The sequence below is a fragment of the Grampus griseus genome (genome assembly GCF_964374135.1).
Source record: "Grampus griseus genome assembly, chromosome: 12".
Taxonomy (NCBI): Eukaryota; Metazoa; Chordata; class Mammalia; order Artiodactyla; family Delphinidae; genus Grampus; species Grampus griseus.
In genome coordinates, this window is record NC_139006.1 from 17,795,455 (window position 1) to 17,815,895 (window position 20,441).

Genomic DNA, 20,441 nt, shown 5'->3' on the forward strand with positions numbered 1-20,441 from the left:
TGGAAGTTAGTGTTTAGTGGGTACGGAGTTTCAGTTTGGGAAGATGAAATAGTTCTGGAAATGGACAGTGGTGATGGTTGCCCAATATTGTAAATGTATTTAATGCCACAGAACTCTACACTTAAACAGGGTTACAATGTTGAATTTAATGTTACGTGTATTTTACCACAGGTGAAAAAAAGAGAATCCCATTTTAGGATCTGCTTCTAAGGAATTCGACCTATGACAAAACTGTTACACCTAATTTATAGCAGGGTAAACTGAGGCTCAGAGTGACTACAGGTATATCTTATGCTGTGGGGATGGTAATGGTCACCACGTCTCAGGGTTATTGTGAGGGTGAAGTCCAATAACGATGCCTGTAAAGAGCACTGATCAAGGAAGAGTATTAACGATGAAAATGTGAGAGAGAGAGACTGGAAAAGAGACATGGTGGCTTCAACTGAATTATGGTCAAATGTTGGCAATTTCATATGGTTCAACCTACTAGTAGTGTCTAGTCTTTAAGCTGGACAGCAGAATCAAAGACATTTCTGTCATCGTTATCTATTCAATCTTATATTCTTTAAATATTTCAAAATAAAAGATTTTGGATGGGGGGAATGGAGTACATGGGGAGTAATGGAAGCGTTTGAATGGTATCCTGTCTTTGGCCAGAAACGCAAGGTTTTGATCAGACAGACCTGGGGGTGAACCCTGGCTCCATGCCTTTTTAGCTCTGTGACCAGGGGTAAGTCCTGTGACTTCTGGGGCCTCAGTTTTCTTATCTGTAAAATGGTGATAATAATACCAACCTAATAGAGCTGTCGTGCAGAGCGAGTGCATGGAAAGCAACACCTAGAACGAGGCACAGGTGCTGCTAGACGGTGGTGGGCGTGGTGGAGAGTGCAGTGGTGGTAGTGGATGGGATGGAGTGTTTGCTCCAAGCTTCAATCCCAGCCGATCCGCCTGCAAACCCTGTGCTCTGCGCTCTGCCGCGTATTTCCAACACAAGATGAGATTAACAGCTGGAGCTGCCCAAGCCCAGCCTTGCCATCAAACGGAGTTTCAGGTATTTACAAAACTGCCGTGATTTCATCTGTCTTTTCTCCAAATTCACAAGCAGGGAATGTTCCCCAGCCTTCTGGAATCTGAAGATTTACCCTTTCTATGCCAGAGTACCAGTTATTCTTGGTGAAATGTATGGAATAATGCAATAATTAATTGATGATTATGTTGATAGCAATACTTTTTACTTAGAAATGTCTCCATTTTTACCTTTTAAAAACGTTGCCCATATTTGCCCTCCAGTCCCTCATCAGCCCTCTGCCCTTCATGCCCATGTCATCGCAGACTCCGTTTTTCAAAGCTCTGGGAGAAATGGGCATTACTCATTCCATATGACTCTCTCCTGGGAGGGTAGGGACTCATCTCTCCTGTTGCTGCCGTCACCCTGAAACCCACCACAGGGCTGGCAGAGAGCAGGAGTTTTGTGTTTGGGGGTGAGGAAGTTGGAGGAGACTTGTATTTTTGCCTCTGAGTCCCAGATTAAGAAGTTGCTGCTCAGAAAAGTCAAGGCGTTTTCCAGAGTAACAAGAAGGAGCACAGTGTGAAGGAATGTATTGTGTTGAGAGTGGAGTCCACGGGGTCTCAAACTCAAATGCCTACAGAGCCAGACAAAGGGGACAAAGTGCCAAGTGAGTGGAACACAGAGCAAGTATAAAGATAAGTGGCAGGAGACTGTCAGGGCTGGAGGTTATTTGGAGAGGACAAGACTGTGGTCACCTGTGCATCGTGTGTCCCATCTAGCCCTGGTCTAGCCACGTTGGTCCCTTATTAGAATGTGTGCCCCAGATGGCCAGATATTCTACTTTGAAAGAGATGTCGGGAATCTGGATTTTTATGTGAATTCTCCTAATTTTAAAACATTGGCATCCACTTTAAATTAAAAAAAAAGTACTGTGTGGGCAACTTTTGGTGGGCATAATGTTACCCTTAGGTGACCAAATTGTTACTTCCATTAGATATAGATAGAGGAACGTAAATTCTGAAACACATGTACTTCCAACCAGTTTTTAGGTCTAGCGCAAGGATATCCTCATTCACATAACTTACCATGTGAACAGGGCTCCCCCTGGAGTTGTGCAGTGCCCAACCCATCCAACTGTACTAGGCAGCCCTTAAAGTTGTCACCCTCCCCACAGTCCAGCTCAACAGAAATGCCCACCCCCACCTCTCCTCCACCCATTCAACTCTCTGGACCATGAGAGAAAGCTTGTCACCTGTCTTGGACACAACAGCTATACTGCAAGGCCGTTGAGGAGGAGTTCTAGCCATCATGACCAGATTTGCTCTGTCCTCTAGGGTGGTGAAATTCCGTCGCACAGGCGAGAGTGCAAGGTCAGAGGACGACACGGCTTCGGGAGAGCATGAGGTCCAGATTGAAGGGGTCCGTGCAGGCCTAGAGGCCGTCGAGCTGGATGATGGGGCAGCTGTGCCTAAGGAGTTTGCCAATCCCACTGACGGTGAGGGGACCCTGAATTTGGGGCGTCGGCCCAGGCCACAGTCAGGGGCTCTGAGGTACCAGGGTTGCCTCTCCAGGTGGTATGCTCAGAGGGATCTTGTGAAGGGGCAGGTAGGAGGGCCTGGAGGCCAGGGGTGACACTGGAAGTGTGGGGCTGGACCTACATGGCTTTCTTCAGCAGGCAAGGTTATATCATAATCCCTGACTGTCAACAACATTGACTAACACTTCGCTGAGGATGGCAGCCACAATGATGATGATGATGATGGTGATAGAGATGATAATGATGATGAGGATGAGATGGAGATGGTGATGGTGATGATGATGGTGATAGAGATGATAATGATGATGATGATGATGATGATGCTAGAGATGATGATTGTGCTGATGATAATGTAATGATGATGGTGGCAATGGTGATTGTGAAGATGACAGTAGTGATTAGAGCAGCAGACACAGGCTGAGCATTTACTCTGTGCCAGGCACTGTTCTAAGCACTTTACACATATTACCCATTTAATCTTCACAACAGTTCCCATTGGAAGTATTACGATTATCTTTCCCATTTTCCAGGAGAGGACACGGAAGTACAGAAGGTTAAGTGTCTTGCCCAGGGTCACACAGCTAGAACTTAGCCAAGCTGGATTTACACCCAGGAAATCTGGCCTCAGAGCCCACATTCCTACCCATGACCCTGTGCTCCCTCTGAATACAGATGGTCAAACAAGAGACTTGAAGCCGTGCTAGGGGACCTGGTCTCCCCTCACCACCTGACGATGCTGATGGATGAAAACATTCTATGCATTCCTGAGAGCGATTCCCAACAAGAGAGAGGATTAATGGCTTGAGCCCAAGGCCTGTTGTTGGCAGATCTAAGGAGGCAATGACTGGGGAGGAAGGGGAGGCAGAGGTTAGAAGCAGTGGCTTCAGGCTCGGGCTGATCTGGGCTCAGTTCCCAGAGCTCAGTGTGCCAGCTACGTTAACAGTGGGCAAGATCGTGTCCTCCTCTGTAAAATGGGGCTAAGACTGAGCCTTAACTAGTAGTTGTGACAGGGAGTAAATGAGATAATGTACATCAAGGTCTTAGGGCAGTGCCTGGCCCACAGGGAGCACTCCATAAAGACACCATTATATTATTACTATTACTGCTCTTATTATTGATGATGTTATAGAACTCACTCTGCTTTCTCCTCAGTATTTTTACTGAAGGAAACCAGACCCTGCTGGGGTGATAAACACCAGCTCCTACTTCTAGAGAAAATTATGATTGCTATAAGGGGCCCATGATTGAAATTCTAATAAGATGACAACTCCCAGCAGAGGCTGATGAGATCCTCAGAGGCCCCACAGGAAGGCCACCCAGTATGCTCCTTTAGTATTTTTATTTTTTAGTTAACTTTTTATTTTGGACTTTTTTTTTTTTTTTTTGGCCTTGCTGTGCAGCATGCGGGACCTTAGTTCCCCGACCAGGGATTGAACCTGTGCCCCCTGCATTGGGAGCGCAGAGTCTTAACCACTGGACTGTCAGGGAAGTCCCTGGATTATTTTAAATTTACAGAAAATTTGCAAAGATAGCACAGAGAGTTCTCGTATACTCTTTTTGTCTTTCTCAAAATCTTTTTTGTCTGTTTGTTATTTTTTCATATACTCTTCATGCAGCTTCCCCTAAAGTTAACATCTTACTTAACCATGGCACACTTGTCAAAACTAAGAAATTAACACCGGTGCAATACTATCCAGGAAACTCCAGACTTCATTCAGATTTCACCAGTTTTCCCAGCAGTGCTGTTACAGGAACCAGTCCAGCACACCACATTGCATTTAGTCTTTTTGTCTTTCTCAAAACACTTATGAGCTTCTAAATTATATCCTTATTTTTTTCTGAGTATACAAATAATATGTGTTTATTTAGGAAGCATTCAGACATGATCGAAATGTACAAAAGAGTGAATGCTGACAGATAACCCTGTCGACAGTCTGTGGACACTTAATCTTGCTTCCCGTGGTCCATCTTGCTTTGTTTTCTTAAAATTAGCAATATATACTGTATGCATCTTTCTATATCTGCCCATTTTTAAACAGATGGGTTGTATTTCATAATGTAGATATATAAACATTTAAATATAATATATAAAATAATTTAACCAATTCCCTGTTGATAGACATTCTGGGTTGTCCAGTTTTTCCTTTTGTAGAAACAGTGTTGCATTGGACTTTGCAGCAAGATATACCTTCATGCTTGCTGGAAGATTTTTCTAGGATAAGTTCTAGAAGCAGCATACACTGCCTTTAAAGAGCTTGGCCAGGGAACCCCCCCGCCCCCCACCCAGGCCCCACACACTAGGACAACGGCGAGATGCACTGACTCCTTCCTCCACCTCCCCCTTCTCCTTCCCAGATACTTTCATGGTGGAAGATGCGGTGGAAGCCATTGGTTTTGGAAAATTTCAATGGAAGCTCTCTGTTCTCACCGGCTTGGCTTGGGCAAGTATCTCTGTTTTAACTACTGGAGCTTTCAGTGTTTTTTTTTTTTTTTTTTAACATCTTTATTGGGGTATAATTGCTTTACAATGGTGTGTTAGTTTCTGCTGTATAACAAAGTGAATCAGTTATACATATACATATGTTCCCATATCTCTTCCCTCTTGCATCTCCCTCCCTCCCACCCTCCCTATCCCACCCTTCCAGGCGGTGCTTTGTTTCAGTGTGTTTTTAAAAGTTAATTTATCTATTGTATTTTTGACCGCTCTGCAGTGGCATGCGGGATCGGCCTGCAGGATCTTACTTCCCCGCCCTGGTCAAACCCGTGCCCCCTGCATTGGGAGGGTGGAGTCTTAACCACTGGACCTCCAGGGAAGTCCCAACTTTCAGTGTGTTTTGATGTGTGATAGGGCACCCAGCAGAAGGTAGAAGAGGGATTTTTGTACACACTCGCTTGGGGTCGTGGACTTGGTGAGGGGCCAGCCGTCCCCGGCCCGGGCAGCATCCTGGCCTCATGATGTTTGCTTGTTCCCTGCAGATGGCCGACGCCATGGAGATGATGATCCTGAGCATCCTTGCGCCGCAGCTGCACTGCGAGTGGCGGCTGCCCAGCTGGCAGGTGGCGTTGCTGACCTCGGTAGGCAGCCCAGCAGCTCTTTCCTGTTGTGCACATTTCTGGTCCCCCCGGCGGGAGGGGTGGTTTCTGTAGGATGTCCCCCTCCTCCTTCGGCTGCCAAGGACTCAACAGAAAAGACTTAAACCCTGAATGGAAACACCATTACCTCAGATTCCTCCTGCCTTGTCCATCTCACGTATCCTGGCAGCTTTGCAGCCAACTCTAACCTCTCCTGGGGGTTCCAGCTACCTGAGGGCCCCAGATATCCTGCTCAATTGCCAGGAAGCTGGAACGCGCCTGATCGTATCACTTAAACCTTATAAGCCTCACTCTTCCAAAAAGGAGATGCCAGTTCCTCCCACATGAGGGTGACTTGAGGATTGGAAACAACATAGTACATGTTCAATAAATTGTAGGAGCTGCTGCTCCCTGGAACTAAGGCTTGGAGGAGCATGAGTCAGACGCTTAATTTTTGTCAGAGATAGTTCAACGGCAATCTTCTAAAAGGGAGGGGAATGGCCAGGCTGGATAAGAGGATAAAAATAATGATACCCACAAAAGCTAATGTTTATCGAGCATTTACAGTGCAAATGGCTTTATATACACTGTATACAATATATGTGCAATATACATTGTGCTTTTTAATCCTCACAATGCTATGAGGTAGGTACTATTATGAGCTGAGGAAGATGAGTGCAGAGAGGTTAAGTCACTCACAAAAGGTCACACAGCCTAGCTAGTGGCAGAGTCATTGCTGACTAGGAATGCCTCCCAGAATGCTATTTTTCTACGGACAACTGTTCTAGAATGGCCTGAGTGCCTTTGGCCTTTGGCAACAAGGCAATAAGGAACTTCATAAGCGCATGCATCTGGATTTTTGTGGTTTAGTTACCTTGAGATGTGTGACCTTGAATGAGACACTTTCGGCTCTATTTCATCATCTGCAAAATAGTGGTGATAACGCCTGTTTGACTTCGGATGGTCAACAAAACCCCTAGAGTGCCTAGCCCATGGTAGAGGTCGGGTAGACGATACTTCTTTCTTATATTCCTCATTCTCACTAATACCTCCTAAGGAATAATCACAGGTCTGTGTTTTTGTGATGCGAGGCCTTTTTGATCCCTTGTCATTGGTTCCTAACAGCCACCATTTATCAACGAGCACTTATATGCCAGCATCTGTGCTAGGGGTTTTCCATGCTTTACCTCTTTAACCCTCTCAACCTATGAAAGAGGTGCTGTTATTACTCCTCCCATTTCTACAGATAAGGACACTAAGTCTCAGACAGGTGCGATGACTTGCCCAAACTCACACAGCCTATCAGAGGCAGAGGCAGGATTGAAATCAAGGCCAGGCAGACTCAGAGCCCCTGCCCCCAGCTTACTGCCCTGGATCACTTTCCTATGGTATCAGGTTTGGACTCATGGGCTAGTAAAGCAGTGAAGTTCCATGGCCAAGTTTTCTTCAGAAAAGTTAGGGCACTGCAAGAGCTGCTTCAGCTGCATAAAGTACATAAGAAGGATGAGACTGACCATCGTTGCTGTCACAGGCAATACTGTGTGAGATTACCGTAATTACTGTGATATATAACCAGTACTCTGCGGTGCCTAGGTCTCCCCTGGGAGAGTGAGAATGGGGGAAAACGGGTGTTTACAGGGATGCTTGACTCTTTCGGGATGTAAGGATATCATTTAGCACATGACTAAGGCCACACTTTACCCCAAGACAGTAATCATCAAACACTTTTGCTCTTGCTAATCTAGAAAAGAATTGTGTAAAAACTATGCAGCCCCCAGGAGTCTCACAAGTTTTTAAATTGACGTTAAAACTTTAAAATTATAGTTGCAGCTTATATAATTTCTGGAGTATTGAAATATTAAAAGTTCAAATTAAATTTTCATATCACTCTTTTCATTTTTTATTTTTTAAAAATTTATTTACTTATTTATCTATTTATTTATTTTTGGCTGCGTCAGGTCTCCGTTGCTGCGCGTGGGCTTCTTCTAGTTGCGGCGAGCGCAGGCTGCTCATTGTTGTGGTGTGTGGGCTTCTCATTGCGGTGGCTTCTCGTGTTGCGGAGCATGGCTCTAGGCGCACGTTTCAGTAGTTGTGGCTCACGGGCTCTAGAGCGCAGGCTCGGTAGCGCACGAGCTTAGCTGTTTGGCGTCATGTGGGATCTTCCCAGACCAGGGCTCAAACCCATGTCCCCTGCACTGGCAGGCAGATTCTTAACCACTGTGCCACCAGGGGAGTCCCATATCACTCTTTTTAATGTGTCCAATGGAATTGAAATATTTATCTGCTACCCACCATCACCTGTGTAAAAATAACATGAATAAGCTCTTCAGAAGAATTTGGAAATTTTGCATTGTTTTGTTTTCTTCTTGAACTGGTATTTTCATTCCATTTCTCCATATAATTTTATCTTAATGTAATGTTTTATTATGCTTGAAAGTACTTCATTTGTCACCCTATCATAGTTTTTGTGACATTTTAAGTTATTGTTTTTAATTTTCTGAGATCATAAGGTTCTGAGTATTAACATTTTTCTCCTGCAGTAAGTTATCATGATAATTTTTAGTAATAAACAACAGATCAAAACAAGATAGAATTAATTTTGATAAATAATTGCTAAACATAAGTCACCTTATCAGGAACACACCTCTTCATGAGGGCTACGGAGTGTTTCCCAATTATGTCATGCATTCTTGAATCATTACTTATTGCTAAAATGAGACAGGGTTCAGCCACTAGGCTACTCCTACTTTTCATATTTATTGAATGGATACGAATATGAAAGGCTTTGTTCACATATAAAAACTTTGGGGGGAGGAAACTGAAGGAGTTTTGTAATAACTCAATAAACTAATGCCACTTGATGTTTTTCAACAACTTCCAAGTTTCGTGCTGAAGAGCACACAGCAGTCGTTTATGAAAAATTATTTTTAGTGATCTAATTTGCTGACAGCTTGATTAGGCTCTCCTGCAATTTGGTTAAAAATAATAAAATGGGGCTTCCCTGGTGGCGCAGTGGTTGAGAGTCCGCCTGCCGATGCAGGGGACGCGGGTTCGTGCCCCGGTCCGGGAGGATCCCACATGCTGCGGAGCGGCTGGGCCCGTGAGCCATGGCCGCTGAGCCTGCGCGTCCGGAGCCTGTGCTCCGCAGCGGGAGAGGCCACAGCAGTGAGAGGCCCGCGTACCGCAAAAAATAAATAAATAAATAAAATAAAAAATAATAATAATAAAATTGAATTGGAATCAAGATGACTTGCGAAAGGATTTGTAACTGTCATTGGTGTCCTTTTGGAGGCATCCTGGAGGGTTTAACCTCAAAGCAATGTACGGTGAGGTGCATTGGGAGGATGCGGTAGGGAGAAGTGGGGGAGGGGTGGTTGAGAAAGGGAGGAGGGAACTGGTGAGACCCCTAACCTGTTCTCAGGAAAGAATCTGTATGGAAGTTGAGGACCTGGAAATGAATTCTTTTAAAACTATCCAAATCTGCTTCTCCCTTGGAACACCTCTGTGTAGCCTGTTTGGAGCCCTCTGCTCTAGGCCATGCCTGGAGGAATGCTTTTGGGTTCAGACCACACTAAGCAGTGCCATTCCCGTCTCTGGGCCTCAGTGGCCTTATATGTAAACTGGGGATAATAATAGTACCCACTCCTTAGGGCTGCTGTGAGAATTAGGTAAGACATATGTAAAAAGCATTCAGTGTGGTGTCTGACACTTGGTGAGTGCTCTGGAAAGGATAGAACAGTGAAGAGAGCTCTAGTCGTCCTGTTTGGGTTTAAGACCTGTCTCTACCCTCTCCTCCCTGGGATAAGAGCAGGTTTCTTAAAACTTCTAAACCTCAAGCTACCCGTCTATAAAATGGGTATGAGCATTTATAACCCATCTGCTCTGATCAAGGGTTAACAACAGAACAAGGACTTTGCCCAGCACACAGTGAGCACTCCATGGTTGCTGTCTCTTGCTAATGGCTTACAACTCCCATCCTCACCTCCTGTCTCCTGTTTTCATATCCTCCAAACTCTACCTTGCAACCTTTAACATTTTTTTAGCCATAAGACATTTCTTGGGTTTGGTGAGAAATTGGTAAAATACTAGCTCTGCAGCCATGCAGCCTGATTCCAGCCCAGGCTGCATCACCACTTGTGTGACCCAGGCCATGTGACCTCCCCTCTCTGAGTCTCTGTTTCCTCATCTGTGAAATGGGGATAATAATAGCACCCACCCCATAGGATTGTTGTGAGGCTTAAACAGTAACATGAAGCATGTAGACTAGTATTTGCATCTCAACACGTTCTCAGTAAAGCTTGCTTCATTCTTATTACAGGAGTGTGACGTCACACTTTCAATTTGGTGTTTCCTTTCTCCACGATGCTCTGTGTCATTATCTAACAGAAACTGTCTTTGCCCACACAGGTGGTCTTCGTCGGCATGATGTCCAGTTCTACCCTCTGGGGAAACATCTCAGACCAGTATGGCAGGAAAACAGTAAGGCACCTTCTCCTAAGCTCGTGTCCTCTGGGTTTTCTTTGTGATGGCATTGACAAAGTAGCAAAACTTATGCTGACTGAGCATTTGGTGGGGGTCTAATTAATTCAGGGATACACTGAAGGGCAAAGAGAAGATGTTGCTCTGAGGCTGTGGACTCTTGAAATCACATATCCCTAGTGGGACCCAAGGATGTGCATTTCAGAACGTAGAAGATGCTGGTGGTGCCCACCCCCATCCCCTTGGCGCTCAATCTGTCTGTGCCACAGTTTCCTCGTCTGTCAATGGTATAATAATAGTCTTCCCCATAGGGCCATTACGGGGAGTAAATGACCCTTGTGACAGAAAGCTTTTGACACAGAGGAAATGCTTCTTCAATTTCCATTATCCTTCCTATTTGCCAAGCTCACGGTGCCAATACATGGCAAGGCCAGTGTTAAAATGCAGGTGCATCTGGCTCCAGAGTTCACATCCATCACCTTGACCTTGGCTGCGGGGAGACATCACTGAACGATTCCCTGGAATTCGGTTGATTAGTTGAACATTCATCCACCCCGAATAGATGAAGCCTGGAGGGGGCTGCCTGCAGAGGGTTCCTCCAGATCTCCTGAGCAGCTTGCTAAATACCACACCCAACATAAAGCTGGCGTGACCGGAGAGAGAGCGAGAAAGCGCCGCCAGATTGAAGAGCCTCCTTCTCCCCAGCATGGAATTCTGGCCCAACCTCGTGGAGGATGGATCCGGCTCTAATTATAAAGCTTCCCCAGAACTCCTCCAGGACCAGCAGGCGAGCCAGACAGCTGGCGAGTCTTGGCAAGCTCGGAGAACCTCCTCTTAGCTCCCTGATCTTCCTTGGCTCAGCTGGGAGGTTTCTGTGAGGGCGTCTGCTGCGTGACTTTGCAGGAGGATCACATGTGGGGTTAGGACTCGGTGGAACGCTTTTTTTTTTTTTTTTTTTTTTGCGGTACGCGGGCCTCTCACCGTTGTGGCCTCTTCCGTTGCAGAGCACAGGCTCCAGACGCACAGGCTCAGCGGCCATGGCTCACGGGCCCAGCTGCTCTGCGGCATGTAGGATCTTCCTGGACCGGGGCACGAACCCGTGTTCCCTGCATCGGCAGGCGGACTCTCAACCACTGCGCCACCAGGGAAGCCCCGAGAATGCTTTGATTCCTACAGAAGTTTATACAGCCTGGGGGCTTGTGGCAGCCGCAGAAAGGAAGGGCGACTGTGGGTGTGTGACCTTGCGCAGATGGAGATAAACGCATCCAGCTTCATAACGTAGCGCCTCCTGTCGAGCGAGGTAACCTTGAGACAGCTGCTTTACCTCTCTGAGCCTGTTTTCCCATCGGCAAAATAGGGTTGACAACAGTAGGAGCTCAAAGGATTGCTGGGAGGATTAAATAAGAAAATGTAGGGCTTCCCTGGTGGCGCAGTGGTTGAGAGTCCGCCTGCCGATGCAGGGGACGCGGGTTCATGCCCCGGTCCGGGAAGATCCCACATGCCACGGAGCGGCTGGGCCCGTGGGCCACGGCTGCTGAGCCTGTGCTTCCAGAGCCTGTGCTCCGCAGCGGGAGAGGCCACAATGGTGAGAGGCCCGCGTACCGAAAAAAAAAAAGAAAATGTATATAATACACTTACAACAGTATTTACAGATGCATGGTTAGCCCGTGATTAATGGTAACTACTTTTGGTTGGGATTCGAAAAAAAAAGATTTAGAATGTGATCAGGTCATCCTCTAGTTCAAAGGCTACAGGACCACGTTATCTCTAAGGAGGAAAAGGAGGTGGCTGGCAGGCACTGGGCCTCTCTTTTCAATATTTTGAAGATCCTCGGGTTTCCTTGCCTGTGACTATTTTCCTTGTGCTTGAGAAAGATTGGAGAGTACCAGGGGACTTGAGCCAGACAGTCCTGCAGGAGACTGAGCAATGCTCATGGCGATGATATCAGCATGCTCCTTTGGGGTTGCAGGCCTGGCATCCAAGTGGCAGCAAGATGAAAGCCTTTCCAGGCTCCAGGTGGCAAACAGGTGGGCCATGAGCCAAATGTGGCCCCCAGATGTGTATGATTTATCCCATGCAATGCTTTATGGGATTTTGAATCAGTTGCCTCCGTTTCAAAAATCACATATTTTTGCATAAAAGTAAAAAGAGGCGTGGGTGTTTGGAAAGCTGCGTTATCCGGCAGCTTGGGATCCACACTCTGTGATGTTAGCTTTCGTCTGGAGCTGAGGCTGGCAAGGCAGGGCAAGTTCCCTTTCATTCACCCAGGCCCACCTGTCCTCGCTGCATTTACACCTGCATCATGTGTGTATGTTCTCTGCCAGGGGTAATGGGGAGCCGTCAAAGGTCCTGGAGGAGGGGAGTGGCTCATTCAAGTACAGCTTCGGGCATTGGACATCCCGGCTCCAGTTTTGACTCTGCTGATCCTGAACGAATCACTCAGCTCCGTCGGCCCTCAACGTGCTGATCATAAAGTGGTCATGAAAATAACGTCTTTCCACAGGCCACTGTGAGGATCCAGTGTAATGATGGGGCTGCGATTTAAGAAATGCAAATGAAAGTTCCATGAAGTCAGAGACTCTGGCTGTCATGTGGCCTGCCCTAGCCCAGGACAAAGCCAAGTGCTTAGCAAGCAGTAGGCTGTCAATGTGTGCAGAGTGAATGGATGAATGAATGAATAATGTATATTAGGACCTCAACTGCCAGGCACACAACAGGTGCTCAATACATGTATAGTGAACAAATGAGTGAATGAATGAATGATACATTTCAGTACCTCTAGTGCTGGGCACACAGCAGGTGTTCGATGCCTGTGTATTGAATAATATATATCAGTATCTCTAAGTGTCTGGTATACTGCAGTCACTCAATACATGCTGATTGTTGAATGAATAACTGAATCAGCAAATTAATGAATGTATAATATCTATCCATCTATCTCTAGAGCCTGGTATACAGAGGATGCTTAAAAAATATGGAAGGAAGAAAGGAAGGGAGGGAAGGAGGAAGGGAGGGAGGGGTAACAATCTAAAAGGCAGAACAGATGTTAGGTAGAATGACAACTGTAGGTCATGAGAAGCCCAAAGGACATTTCTGCAGAGTCCCCAAGCAGTGCTTAGATGGGGCTTGTTGGCACTGCCGGTGCCTTTGCAATAGCTATAACAGTACTTCCAAACGGTTGCTGAGTCCTCATTTTCTGGGCAGCTGGAAAGCCCTGGCATAGGCGGGCAAATGCAGAGCCAGCTATACCCTGCTATGACCTGACAGGACAGATCAGCCTGCTTGTCTTTGCTGCCTGGTATCGGGGCACCCGGTGACCTCACTGGGATAGCACAGTTGCCGGGCAGCCCCGTGAGAGAGGCTTGGCTGCCATGTGCCAGTCTGGGTGCCCTCCTCTCTCCCCTCTCCTCTTCTCCTGCTGTTTTCCTTCTGTTCTTTTATTTTCTCTGCTGCTAATGATGTCTTGTTACTGATTCAAGACTCGTTGGGTTCCAAGAAAGAAAATCCCTATTAAGTTAGCTTAAGCCAAAAGAAAGGAACCAAGTATATGTGTGGCAGGTACCAATATCATAGCCCTGGGTTTAGGGGAACAGAAAGGTTGCTTTATTATTTATTAATTATTATTGTTATTCATGATTACAATAGATCCAGGTTTTCCTGGGCTTGAATAATTCCTGCTCCACCTGTTCTCTTATATACTTAATATCTCTCTTTATATCAACATTTTTTAAAATCCTCAAATGCATGTTTTTTGAAAAGGAAACTTGATAGAGAGTCTTAAATGGGAAATCAATAGCAACTGCACTAAATAGGAAGTATCTGCAAAAATAAATACAAAGAAAACAATGTTATAAAATTCTAGCTGGGGGACTTCCCTGGTGGCGCAGTGGTTAAGAATCTGCCTGCCAATGCAGGGGACACGGGTTCAAGCTCTGGTCCGGGAAGATCCCACATGGTGTGGAGCAACTAAGCCCCTGAGCCACAACTACTGAGCCTGCGCTCTAGAGCCCACGAGCCACAACTACTGAGCCCTTGTACCACAACTATTGAAACCCACGCGCCTAGAGCCCGTGCTCCGCAATAAGAGAAGCCACCGCAATAAGAAGCCCACACGCCACAACGAAGAGTAGCCCCTGCTCGCGTCAACTAGAGAAAGCCCATGCGCAGCAACGAAGACCCAACACAGCCCAAAATAAATAAATAAATTAATTAATTGAAAAAAAATTCTAGCTGGTATGGTTGCCCCACTGCCCTCTCTGTTAAAGTGAGAGATGAGCAGATGTTTAAAAAGGTGTTAAAGACAGACCAGCTGGGTTAAGAATCCACCTGCCAACGCAGGGAACATGGGTTCAAGCTCTGGTCCGGGAAGATCCCACATGCCGTAGAACAGCTAAGCCCATGAGCCACAACTACTGAAGCCTGCGCGAATAGAGCCCTTGCTCCGCACAAGAGAAGCCACCGCAGTGAGAAGCCCGCGCACCACAGCGAAGAGTAGCCCCCGCTCGCCGCAACTGGAGAAAGCCGGCGGGCAGCAACGGAGACCCAATGTAGCCAAAAATAAATAAATAAATTTAGAAAAGAAAGGCAGACCAGCACCACATGGATACTTCCTCTTGGGCGTAATCAGACAAGTGAAGGTTCAAATGAAAAGGAGATCGCCTGCTTGCAAGGTGATGCAAAGTTATTTAAAACATTCTCTCTTCCACCTAAAATTGTTTTCCAAAAGACCTGAAATCGTCTGGTAGACCTCCACATTCCCGCTCTAGTCCCTTTTAATTCATTTTCATTTTAAAGCTAAAATTAGTATGTCTCACGCTTTCTCCCTGAAGCATGGGGGTATGGGCAGCTGGCAGAAGGGTGAGCTCAACCCCACAGATTTAGGAAGAGTGCTGCCGAGGGAGGTCTGCCCAGACCTCATGTGACGGGTCTAAAATTCATGTTAAATTTGCATTCTACTCCATAGTACATTTGGTGTTGGTTGTGTTATAAAAACTCTATTTTCAATTACATTCACCCTTCATTTTTTCTCAGTCTCTAAGGGTAATTGACGCTCCAGGAATATGTACCAGGTTCGTCCTGCAGTACTGTGTTCCTAGGTGGTTTTCAACCCCATCAAATACAATGTCTTTTTGTTTTGGGCTGCACCACGCGACTTGCGGGATCTGAGTTCCCTGACCAGGGATCGAACGTGGGGCATGGCAGTGAAAGCACTGGGTCCTAACCACTGGACTGCCAGGGAATTCCCTACAGTGTCCCCTTTATTTAAAAAAATTATAAAATTTTTAATAGTGCCCCTAATAATCCAGAAATAATTTCAAAGATAAAATAACCTAGCTGCTTACACAGTTTTAAAAAAGAAGTCAGGGACTTCCCTGGTGGTCCAGTGGTTGGGACTTCATGCTTTCACTGCCAGAGGCCGGGGTTCAATCCTTGGCCAGAGAACTAAGATCCCGCAAGCCTCGCGGCATGGCCAAAAAAATTAAATAAAAAAATAAAAATAATAAAAAAGAAGTCAGTTATAATGCTCTAACTATGATACAAGGGAGAAAATTTTTAAAGGAGGTAATTAATAAATTTACTTTCAATATGCAAATATTCACACACGACTCTGCCTAAATCCTAAAAGGAAGTAGTTACTATTTGCCCCAATTATAAATAAGTTTGGATTTAATGGAATCTTGTCAGTGCTTTTTCTTTATATCTGACGTTTTGAAATAAGATTCAGATCAATCTATTCATAGATACACATAGAAGCCCTGTAAATGCAGACAGATGCCGAAGTGTTCCCTCAGTCACTCAACTATCACACGCAGCGTTGCCATTGGCAACACGGTTTTCTGAAATGATGAACCATTTTGTAAAATTCTGGATAAAACAAAGTGTATCCTCCTTTGATTTACCTAGAAGTTGCATTCCTGAAAAATTACATGACCCACCTTCCAAAATCCTGTTTATATGTAAACTAGAGTGAAGATCTAGGCGCTGATAACCATAAACAGTTTTCGACTGCACGATGGTCGGGTGGGAAGTTTGATTCGAGCTGGTGCAGAACACAGGATAAGTCTTTATTAGGTCTCACGCGCTGTGAGACGTCTAACATCTCTGGGATGTATCTGTTAAATGCCAATCATTGGGACAACCAAGAATGACCCACAGTTTTCCCCCACACCCCTCAGGGTGGGTGCCACCCATGCAGAGAACCCCGGGCATCCCCTTGGCTGTGTGGCTCACCCTTTACCATGACCCTGTTGGTGACTTTGAACATGTGCAGGGGACATGTGACCTGGAGATGCTGAGAAGCCCTGTGTCTTCCTTCTCCGCAGGGGCTGAAGATCAGTGTGCTCTGGACCCTGTACTATGGCATCCTCAGTGCTTTCGCGCCCGTGTACAGCTGGATCCTGGTGCTCCGGGGCCTGGTGGGCTTCGGGATCGGAGGGGTCCCCCAGTCGTAAGTAAAGACCCAGCTCTGGCCACCCAGCCAGGCAGCCAGCCAACTATGTTCATGGCCTCAGAGGGATGCAAAGATGGTACATACACTAGGGCTTCTGGTATCCAGGGGCTCTGGATGGAGCCAGAGAATGGTGTCATTGTCAGTATTATAATGATTACCAACAGCAAAAGCAACACGGTAGCTGGAAGGTCGTAGATGTGAAATGATAATAAAGATAATAGAGCTAGCATTGATTGGACGTTTCTCTTTGACACAGCACAGCAGCCCCAGAAGATGTTGCGGGGGCGTATTGAATTAGTGCAGTCTCCACTTTACAGCTGAGAAAACTGAGTCTCAGCGGGTGAAATCATTTGCCCAAGTCTCACAGGCTGCAGGTGGAACTAAGAACCTGAGTCTGTCCGCCTGTAACATCTGTGCCCTTAACTATACTGCGTGCTGCCTCTTACCCTCTTCTAACCTAACCAGGAGGCAGGGGATGGGGCTAATTATCTGTAAGTTATGTGTTATTTTGTTGTTGCTGTTGTTAAGATGCTGAGAGTAGTCAGACTTGTAGGAAGAGGTCACTGTCTCCTGGGAGACTGGGGAATCCTGAAGCAGAGGTTGGCAGGTGGTGGCAGGTGGACCGAATCTGACCTGATTACTGGGTCTCTAAATAAAGTTTTATTGGAACACAGCCGCACCATACATTTATGTATTATCTACGCCTGTTTTCATGCTACAGCAACAGAGTTGAGTTGTCTCAGTAGAGACTGTATGGCCTGCAAACCTGACATATTTACTATTCAGCCCTTCATAGAAAAAGTGTGTTTAGGAATTCTCTGGCGGTCCAGTGGTTAGGACTCTGCGCTTTCACTGCCGAGGGCCTGGGTTCCATCCCTAGTTGGGGAACTAAGATCCTGAAAGCGGCAGTGTGGCCAAAAAAAAAAAAAAAAAAAAAGTGTGTTGACCCCACTCTCAAGGATGACGATTAATAGCCAATATTTAGTGTTTATTAAGGAGCAGGTGCTGTTCTAAACAGTTTGCCCAGATTGTCTCATTTAATCCCCCAAATTTCCCTATGAGGGAGATTCCATTATTAACCCCATTTTACAGATAAAGAAACTGAGGCACAGAGAGGTAAAGTAACTTGCCCCAGGTGACACAGCTACAAGAGGCAGAGTTGGAATCTGAACCCACTCCCTCTAACTGCAGAGCCTGGGCTCTAACCATTGCATTTTACTGCCTTGCTATGAAGGATTAAAAGGATTTGGAAAGACCCAGAGGAGACTGGGGAAGATGTAGGATATCTCATAGGAAGGGAATTTCATGAAAAGAGGAAGCCATAGCTGAGTCTGAGGAAGGCTAATGGTCCAGTTCAGGTAGCTTAGGCTGAGATACATGAGAATTGAAAACTGAGATGGGACAGATAGACCGGGGCAAGCTTCTTAAAGGTCTTGAATCCCAGGCCAAAGGGATCGTCTATAGACAGTGGGGAGCCACTGAAAGTTCTTGAGCAGGAGAGGTACTTTAAAAGTATTAATCTGGCAGTGGTGGGTTGGACAGGTTGGAGATAAGGAACCCTACTGCAATAATTGAGGAAAATTTTGCACAAGGACCAGGTGGTTTCTTTCTAGTTTATTCATTCATTCAACCAATATTTCTTGAGCTTCTGCTATGACGTGGGCCAGTGCTACGTCCTGGGGGTACAGCAGTGAGCCAAACAGGCACGGTTACTGTTACAGGCTGGCGTCCTGGGAAACAGACTGAGATAGAGATTTGTGTGCAAGAGGGGGCCAGGATCAACACCTGTAAGGGAGTGAGAAAAACGGGCACAGGCAGAGGGAGAAGCTGAGTGGCAATGCGATTGTAACAGCTGATGGGGGCCTCAGCCAATCCTGTAGGGGTTCGGAAGCTGGGATGGCTTTTTAGGGTTGTTCCAAATTGAGGCCTGGGGGCTGGGCCTTTGTACCCACACATCAGCCACCTTGGATGTGGGCTGTCCGCAAGGAGGGAACATGACCTTGGGGAAGTCAGCTATTTTGGGCCAAGGCAATTCCTGCAAGGGCCTCAATTCTGAGCTCTCAGCAGGCAGGACTCCCGGTCATTCCAGAGGGACCGGATGCCTCAGCCCTGAAGGGGGAATCCAGGCGCTGCATCACGGCATCCACTACAGTCCATTGCCTGGACCCTTTGGATGTGCTCGCATCGTATGATAAGTTCACCCCGTCTGGGAACAGCTCCTCCAGGATTCTGGTTGGTCTTTTCCCTGAAAAGACTTATAAAAGGATGGCTAGTGAGACAACCTGCAGTCCCTGCTGAGGCTGCTGGCCTCATGACTACAACCGATGTGTATTATTCTCTGCCCTCTGCCACCTATTCTAGATTCTCCTCACCTTTGGCTAGTACCTCTGCTGATCTAGATGAGGCCCCTTGTTACCACGCCCTTCTCAGGTCATTGCTGCTGCCCGTCCATTTAACACCAAGACTGGGCAGGGGGATTACCAAGCGATGTCCTGTGTATCACCTAGGTACCCAAGTAGGTAACAATAATCCTACCACCTCCTGATGCTTAGAATCAATTCCTGGGACAGAATGATGACTCTCTTTCATGGCTACTCATTTCTTGACACAAGGAACCCAAAGGCACTAGGTGATAGCTGTTGCTTAAAGTTATTGGATTCTTGCTGCGTACACTGGTGGAAGCATATTCTCTCTGGGAACCAGGACCTCCAGACCCACAGAGCCTAGAAGATGCCTAGAAGATGCAGAATGGAGGAAGCACAGACCCCCCCCAAGTGGGTCACTGGGAATGATGGCAATGAAGGCCACTTCTACTTCGACTCTTAGATTTCCAGAACCATGTCTTCTTTCTACACAGCACCATGTAATAATCATTGATTTAAGGGTATATTGTGTCCTAGAAGATAGTGCCTCATCCTCACAGGGTATCATCTCCAAGCTGACACCTCCACGGCACCTACAAAAGGCTGCTCCGTCACTCAGGCCAGCAGCTCCAGGGTGGCATGTTATGTGAAAGGACCAGTGGATTCCATGGTCATACACCCACTGCTGCATCTCCTTTGTTATGCATCGGCTCCCTTGGTCCCATGCACTAGGGGATCCTGTGTCAATGGGTCAAATACTTGGAAAGCCCTCAGATAGTAATGCTGCCTGAGACGCTGTGGGCAGGAAAGGCAAACCAATACCCAGAATATGTGCCATTTCCGGTCAAGATGAATCACTGCTTCTTCCCAAATGGAAGATGTCCAATGTAAAAAACTCGCCACCAAGTGACATGGGATGGTTCCATCCTGAGGGCTCCGTGTTGGTCTCTGTTGCTGGCAGACTGGCTTTTTGGCAGCAGAAATGGCAAGATTGGCTCTGGTGGGTGAAGACTGGGGTGATGCACCACTGCAGCCCCTGCCCTCCGAGGGTCAACAGCTCAGTGATTGACTTCTTGAGCCTCTGGAGTGTCAACGGTTTGGGGAGGCTGGGAGAGGGGATCTCAAAGGAGAATGCTAATACTGAAGCAGGGTGCTTGGATCATGGGCTCCAAAACCAGGCTCCCCTGGCCCTGTCACATAATAGCTGTGCATCCTTAGGCAAGTCATTAAGCCTTTCTACACCTCAGTTTTCTCATCTCTAAAATGGGGATAATAGCAGACCTACCCCATGGGTCACTTAGAATGTTAAATGGCAACACACGTGAAGTGCCCAGGACAGTGGCTAGCAGACACTCAAAAAATGTCAGCATGCAGCTCGTCTGCTGAAGGCTTTGGTAAGAGACTCAGGCATCAGGGAGATGGACGATGGACTCGGTGTATAATTATGGAAACAACAAATGTAGAGGAAAGGAGGTGTGAGAACATGGACTTAACACAGGGACAAATCCAGACTGTCTGCCACTTAGAGGC

The 20,441-nt window shown here is 46.5% G+C and overlaps 1 protein-coding gene across 1 annotated transcript in view; it reads left to right on the top strand.

Moving 5' to 3' along the window:
* SVOP (SV2 related protein) overlaps nt 1–20,441 on the top strand; it is an 82,598-nt gene that overhangs the window by 18,223 nt on the left and 43,934 nt on the right. The window contains exons 2-6 of the mRNA XM_082667690.1: nt 2,344–2,504; nt 4,902–4,987; nt 5,523–5,621; nt 10,026–10,097; nt 16,421–16,545. Of these exons, the coding sequence (XP_082523816.1) occupies nt 2,344–2,504; nt 4,902–4,987; nt 5,523–5,621; nt 10,026–10,097; nt 16,421–16,545 (543 nt within the window). The remainder of the gene's footprint in view (nt 1–2,343; nt 2,505–4,901; nt 4,988–5,522; nt 5,622–10,025; nt 10,098–16,420; nt 16,546–20,441) is intronic.